Genomic DNA, 7,584 nt, shown 5'->3' with positions numbered 1-7,584 from the left:
AGTGAGTTCCAGGACAGCCAGGGCTACACAGAGAAACCCTGTCTCGAAAAACCAAAAAAAAAAAAAAAAAAGAAAAGAAAAAAAAAACTAATTTATCGTGGGGTGTGTGTGTGTGTGTGTGTGTGTGTGTGTGTGTATGCATTCATGTGTGCACACCATGGTGCATGTGTGGAGGTGAGAGGACAACTTTATAGAAGTAGTTCTCTCTGTCTATCTTTGTGTAGGCTCCAAGGAACAAAGTTAGGTCATCGGGCTTTTGCAGCAAGCAGTTTACCTGCTGAGCCATCCCACCAGCCCCAGCATTGAGAGCATTCCTTAGCATAGCATGAGTAAACTGAACCTGTCCTCAGACATGTTCTCCGCCTTCCTATTTATATCTCCCTCAAAGGATGGGTTACTTTCTGACATAACATATCCCTCATCCTTTACTGTCCACCCCTACTGACAGATACGTAGCATTGAAGAAAACAGGTAGCTTCATATTTGTTCACTGCAGAAGGCCCAGCACAGAGGCCAGTGGTGCCCGCTACATGGAAGTCCGCTCAGTGAGGACTTGTTAAATAGTGGACTGTCGGAAGTCTCCCACTTACAGCCAGGATCTGCTACTGTAGCTTCTAGTCTGTATTGTACTGAAGCTTTAGCTAGTGCAGAGGACAAGAAAATAAAAAAGAGGGAAACAGGGAAAGACAGACCGAGTAGAAAAATCAAGATCATCCTGCAAACAGAAGTGGAGATAAACACAGACCAGTTGAAATGCTCATTGCTTTCTGGTTCCTAGTCCTGGTCCCTTTGGCTTCTGCCCTGTGCCCTGCCATGATGCTCCTGATTTGTTCATGCCAGTTTAGCTTATGCAATTAAAAGAGACTTGACTAAGGCTGTGCCAAACTTATTCTGTATGCTATGTGTGTGTGTGGAGGTGGGTTAGGGGATGTGCAAAAAGAAGTTCACTGGGCCCTGGCCTGAAGGGCACACTTGAGAGTGGAGGCACATTAGTGGAGTTGAAAGAAGGACCAGCCATGCAGTGCAGCAGCACCAGTGGCAGAGAGCCAGAGGATCGAGATAGAACTGAGTCTGCAATGAGGCAATCAGGCAAGTTAACTAACTTCTCTAAGACTTATTTCCCCATCTCCTGGTGGCTCACAACCATCTGTAATGGGATCTGACTCCCTCTTCCGGTGACAGTGTACTAGCAAATATAAAATAAATAAATCTTGAAAGAAAGAAAGAAAGAAAGAAAGAAAGAAAGAAAGAAAGAAAGAAAGAAAGAAAGAACCTACCTATGTAGAAGTCCCTAGGGAATTTCATAATCCTAGGGATGCACACAAAATAATTCCATATTGAAAGATTTAAGTATGGGGCTGGAGGGATGACTTGGTGGTTAAGAGCACTTGTTGATCTTGCAGAAGATCTGGGTTCATTTCCCAGTACCCATACAGTGGCTCACAGCAATCTATAACTCCAGTTCTAAGTGATACAATGCCCCCTTCTAGTTTCTGAGGGTGCCAGGTATATACATGGCCCACATACATACAAGCAAATCAATCATACACATAAAACAAATAAACCTAAACTTTTTGTGTAAAGAAAGGTACTAATCTTTTTTACGTTCTAATCTGAAGCTCCCGAGAATACTGCTTTCTAGTCTGTAGCCTGTGTAGTAGGAGAGAGTCACCCACCTCCACCAGTGCCACAATGGGGCTATAAATTAGGAAAGGGATCTTAGGCTGTCCTAGACCTGGGCGAAGCTCTTATCCTAGGAGGAGGCACTTTGTGGAGAAGAGGGGAAGAATTACCACTGCTTTCTGGTTCTTCCCCTGCAGGACCTCGGCCATATACTTGGAGATGCCAGCACTCTGTAACTGCAGCCTCTCACACTGGTCCACAATCTTGTTCTGCAACACAGATGACAGCACAGCATCTTTATTCATGCAAATGGGCCGCTCGCTCACTGAGTGGCTTTTCCTTTTTACCCTGTCCTTAATCACACACTCCTACGGTCCAAACCCAGATATCATCATTATCAAAACCAATACTACCCGCAAAACTTCATGTCCAGGATCCCACATATTCCTATCATGTCTTTTCCTTCTAGATCACTAATGCTGGACTCCCCATTCCAGTAACTCATTCGGAGCCATCAAGACACTTGAGTCTTAACCAGGTGCTGGTGGCACACACCTTTTTTTTTTTTATTTTTTTTTATTTTTTTTTTTAAAGATTTATTTATTTATTATATATAAGTACACTGTAGCTGTCTTCAGACACACCAGAAGAGGGAGTCAGATCTTGTTACGGATGGTTGTGAGCCACCATGTGGTTGCTGGGATTTGAACTCTGGACCTTCAGAAGAGCAGTCGGGTGCTCTTACCTGCTGAGCCATCTCACCAGCCCCGGCACACACCTTTAATCCCAGCATTTAAGAGGCAGATCCAGATGGCTCTCTGTGAGATCGAGGCCATCCTGGTCTACAGAGTGAGTTCTGGGATAGCCAAGGCTACACAGAGAACGCCTGTTTCAAAGATACTTGGGTCTTGATGGGTTTATTCCCAACCCCCTTCCTCCTCTCTCTTCTCCTCACTTCACCATTGACTACTTCCACTTCTGTTATTCTATCCAGATGGTCACCACCTCAGAGGAATCCTGTCTGAACCTAAAATTGGGCTTCCTTTGTCAACCTTCAGGCCTCCCATTATCACAGCCGGTTTTCCTGAGGCCATCAGTACAGGCCGAGTCAGCTTAAAACCTCCCAGTCATTCTTCAATACAGTCACAGTGGGAACCAGTCTCTCGGCCAACGGGCCCTACCTGGCACAACTCTTTGTCTTCTATGCCACCTCCTGCTTCACCCTAGCCTTCCGCTCCTCAACACCACCAGCTTTACCCAGCCTCTGGCTCTTGGCTTGTTCCTTCGTCCTTCAGTTATCTCCCTGACTGTCTTGCTCCCAGATCCACTCATAAGCCACCTCCTCAGAGAGGGCCTCCCTGGTTCACTCTACCTTTGCCCTGCTTTATGTCTCTGACTTACAACTGACAGCCTATGGTATGTTTATGTTTGTATGGATTTCTGTCTCCTGCTACTGGAACATAAGCACCACACTCTGACCTCTGACCTACCATCCAGAGGGGAGCCCCTGCACATAAATGTAGTTTAATATTGATAAATACTATACTATAATAAATTACAATTAAAATTATAATACATATTTATTAATGAAGAATGCTCGTGCCTTGACCACAAGCGAGTCGAGGCTCTCGGTTCCCAAAGTCGCTAGCATCAACTGTTAAGGAACAGACAGGTTTAGAAATGTGGAAGCTGAGGTGAATAGTAAATTGGTTCACTCTAGGAGACATGGAAATAGCTTGCACTCTTCCAAGCAGCAATCCCTCCATTACTGCCCCCTAAGAATGGGAACGGGACTCAGTACCATCTGCCCCAAGGCAATCCAGCTACCTCTTCTAGAAAACTCTCCCAAACCCTTCCACCAGTCAGCGATTGTGATCATGTCCCCAGGGACTGAAAGAACGGAGCTTAGCATTTTTCCCCTTCTCTTTAACAATGTTTTATGAGTGTGCACTAACTCTATAGACTCTGTCACTGCAACTCTTCTTCTATCACACCCTTCATTCATTCATTATTCCCTCTCCCCCAGCCCTGATCCTCTCTTCTTTAATGCCCCGCCTTCAAAGTTTCATCTCTCTCTTTTTTGAGACAGGGTTTCTCTGTATAGCTGACTGTCCCAGAACTCACTTTATAGACCAGGCTGGCCTTGAACTCTCAGAGATCCTCCTGCCTCTATCTCCCAAGTGCTCAGACTAAAGCTATCACAGCTAGCTTTTTAAAATTTATTTATTTAAGGCGAGGCCTCATTATGAAATCCAAACTGGTCTCAAACTCGCCATCTCTCTGCCTCGCTAGTACAGGAGTGTGCCACCACACCCAGCTCATAATGTCCCTTTATAGCTTGTGTGTAGGTTCCACATATGAGAGAAAACGTGTGACAGTTTTCTTTCTGAATCAGGCTTGTTTTACTTAACATGGAGGTCTGCACTCTACCCATCTTCCTGCCAATCACACACTCTTTTTTTTTGTTTTGTTTTGTTTTGTTTTTGTTTTTCGAGACAGGGTTTCTCTGGCTGTCCTGGAACTCACTCTGTAGACCCCAGGCTGGCCTCGAACTCAGAAATCCTCCTGCCTCTGCCTCCCAAGTCCAATCACACACTCTTATTCTGTAGTATGGATTAATACTCTAGTGCGTGTATATACGTGCATATGTTTACATTTTTCTTATCCATTCATCACTAATGGGTACCTAGGCTGGAGCCTACCTTGAGCCTGGCTTCTAACTAGCTTCAAGGCATGAATCCAGAAGCTAAGAGCAGTTGAACTAGTCCTATTTTGTCCAGGTCAGTAATGATTATGCTCGAGACAATCTCTCTACAGGATGGAGGGATAGGAGGAGGATGCTGGAAGCATTGTAAACTCTAGGGCTGGGCATGGAGCTCAGTAGTCTAAAATACATGAGGCTCTGGTTAAACACAGCATCAGAAACAAAACAAAACAAAACAACCCCAAAACTCTAAAGTAGAAAGAAAGATGGCAAGACTCACTTCCCTTATACCCAGGCTGGGTGTAATTGTAAGCTCTTAGGGTAGCCCAGGGAAGGCACCTGGGGCAGAGTACCAAGCTTGCTATCCTGCCCTGGCCTTCACCCCTTTCACCACTCATACAGGCATGAAGGCTACTTTCAAGGTTTTCCATTAGGTCACTTCCTCTTCATAACCACTGAGATCAAAAAGTGGTTTCCTCTTGCCCGGTCAATGAATCTTCCCCTCTTAAACCCTGACTACTAAGAGTATGGGAGGAGTTACCATCCTCCTGTGGGCCCTTTTCCTCATCTGAAAAACCTTAGTTAGAACCCATGCTTCAGCCTGGATGGAACGCGATGATAAATATCTAAGTCCTTAGGAATTTGTAAAAGCCTTACCCATGATGCAAGCTGATTTATATCAACTTTTCTCAAGTCTATTTTCACCATCCCTGAGTAACTGAACTCCACCGGCCCCAGTTTCCAGGAAGGTGTGTTTATTACAATCTGGTTTGAGTAGGTAAGGTCCCCAGCGACAGCTCAGTGCACAGCAGGGCTCAGTGCCAGGGTGGGGTTGGGAGAATTAAGCCATTTAATCAAATTGCAAGGAGTTCCCCAGGGGCCTCAGCTAAAATGAAAGGAAGACTGCTGCACCAAGGTGACTTGGCCTCCAATCTCAGCAGCTCAGGGAAAAGGATCAGGGTGTAACAGGAAAATGACCAGCCTAGAGCCACACTGAACCAAGAGATGAGGAGGCCTTAGGAGATAGAGTGCCCTGCTATTCTTCCACCCTATCCATCACTTCAATTACAGTCTGCCCAGGTTGGAAGGGAATTGGATCCCTCACCAGGAAACCTGAAGGGGGGAGGGGGTGACTCTAAGTCAAGAGGTTAGGGGGGACTAAATTTTTACGAGGTATAACAATCACGTGGTATTATGAATGCCTAGAAACTACTGGTGAGAGACACCAAGCTTGGATCAGTGACTCACAGGGAGGGGGCAGGATTCAAACTCCGATCCAGTTTACTCCAGAGGTCACACCTTTAACCACCTCCTTCTGCAAGGGAAGCCACAGAAAAGCCACTATCCCCCCCCCCCCCCCCCCGGTCCCTGCCAGTTCCCCCGCCCCAAGAAAGTTCCCGGCCCCACGCCCGCTTACTCTCAGCTCCTCCGCGTGTTCCTCCGCTCGGCGGATGCGGTGCCGGTGACAGCGGCCGCCAAACCCGGCGCAGGTGGCGCATACCGGCCGTCGCTCCGAGAGGCAGAACCAGCACAGAGGCTCGAAGTGCTCCGGGCACAACTGGCTCCGCTCGGACCCCTGCCTCGGTCCCCTTCTCAGTCCGGATCGCGGCCCCGGCTCCGGCCCGGACTCCGGTCCGGGCTCCGGTCCCGGCCCCGGCTTCGGCCGGGACTCCGGTCCGGGCTCCGGTCCGGGCTCCGGCCCGGACTCGGTCCCGGACTCCGACCCGGACTCCGTCCCGGAGACATCCGCGGACATGGCCGAGCGCCGGAGGCCGCGCGCTCCACCTGTCGCAGGTACCGAGGGCGTAGCCCTTCCAGGCCACGCCCTCTCTGGCTTCGCTCCTCCCAGGCTGCGCCCGCGCGCTGACCCACACCGCACTGGTTCCGCCTGCATCTGTAGGCTGTGGTTCTTTGTAGAATTAAGTTGTGTTGTGTCAGAGTTTTTAAAACAAACAACTAACAACTGACATTCTAGTGCCTATACGAATCTTTAGTGAGCCGTTACGAAGTGTCAGATTTTTTGCTAAATGCATTATTTAACAGCGTGTTTGAGAGGCAGCTTTAGGCATGTGTCTTAAATATAGGCTCATTTCTCAGCTGTGCTTGACTGTTAAAGGAGGTTGAGACGACCTCACTCTCATACTTGGGTTGAGGAGTATATACATGAAAGCACATGAAATGAGTCAGTTATGGTGACACAAATCTGTAATCCCAGCACTTGGGAGATAGAAGTGGGAAGATCAAGGTCATCCTCAAACATATAAAGTTCGAGGCCAGCCTGGGTTACGTAAGACTTTGTCTCAAAGACACATTAAAATAAAAAACAAAACAAAAAGCAAAAAACAAAAAAAGACAAAAAACTAAGCTGTGAGTGGTGGCACGTGCCTTTAATCCAAGCACTCAAGAGCCAGTAGCTGGGCTGAAGAGATGGCTCAGCGGTTAAGAGCACTGACTGCTCTTCCGAAGGTCCCAAGTTCAAATCCCAGCAACCACATGGTGGCTCACAACCATCTGTAATGAGATCTGACACCTTCGTCTGGTGTGTCTGAACACAGCTACAGTGAACTTACATATAATAGATAAATTTAAAAAAAAAAAAAAAGAGGCAGAAGCTGATGGACCTCTGTGAGTTAGAGACAGTCTGGTTTTACATAGCGAGTTCCAGGCCACCAGGCCAGCTAGAGCTACAGAGGGAGATAGTCTTAAAACAAAACAAAGCAAAAAAGAAAAGTTATGAACAGTGTCAGGCACACAGCAGCTGCTCAGTGCTAACAGCAAAAGGAAAAACACTATTATGACAATTTTTTATCACATTTATTTATTTAGAGAGAGAGAATATTTGAATATTTGGAAGTGTATGTACCACAGTGCATTCGTAAACCAGAGGACAGCTTGCAGGAATAGGATCCCTCCTTCCATCATGTAGGTTTTGGAAATTGGACCTAGGTCACCAGACTTGGCAGCAAGTGCCTTCACCCTCTGAGTAACCCCATCCCTGATTACTATTTTATGGAAATTAAGTAACGCGTGGAGTCTCAGTTGCTGATTGATGGCAATGATACCAAAACCCAAGCAGTTTAACTTCTGGTTACCTGGATGAGTAATTTTTAAGTTACAACATATTGAGAAGCATTGAAAGGGCTGATTTTCCAAGTAGTGTATTTGCATTCAAATTTCCTGAATTTGATTATTTGGGCTTTTTCTTTTTTAAATTAACATTGATGAAAAAGTAACTTAATCTATTTTGAAGACAATGG

The 7,584-nt window shown here is 46.5% G+C and overlaps 1 protein-coding gene across 3 annotated transcripts in view; it reads right to left on the bottom strand.

The window, feature by feature from the left end:
- The window catches only part of Bspry (B-box and SPRY domain containing), an 18,768-nt gene extending 12,649 nt beyond the window's left edge, over positions 1-6,119 (bottom strand). The window contains exons 1-2 of one of the 3 annotated variants that reach the window (XM_021159882.2): positions 5,745-6,119; positions 1,794-1,892 (exon numbers count right to left, since the gene is read on the bottom strand). In XM_021159882.2, coding sequence (XP_021015541.1) covers positions 1,794-1,892; positions 5,745-6,083 — 438 coding nt within the window. In that variant the 5' untranslated portion in view covers positions 6,084-6,119. The remainder of the gene's footprint in view (positions 1-1,793; positions 1,893-5,744) is intronic. The other 2 variants (XM_029476697.1, XM_029476696.1) reach the window with 2 other exon arrangements.
- Between the last annotated feature and the right edge of the window lie 1,465 nt (positions 6,120-7,584).

Source organism: Mus caroli, chromosome 4 (genome assembly GCF_900094665.2).
Source record: "Mus caroli chromosome 4, CAROLI_EIJ_v1.1, whole genome shotgun sequence".
Taxonomy (NCBI): domain Eukaryota; kingdom Metazoa; phylum Chordata; class Mammalia; order Rodentia; family Muridae; genus Mus; species Mus caroli.
Note: the sequence above shows the minus strand (reverse complement) of the source record. Positions and strands in the feature narration are given on the sequence as shown.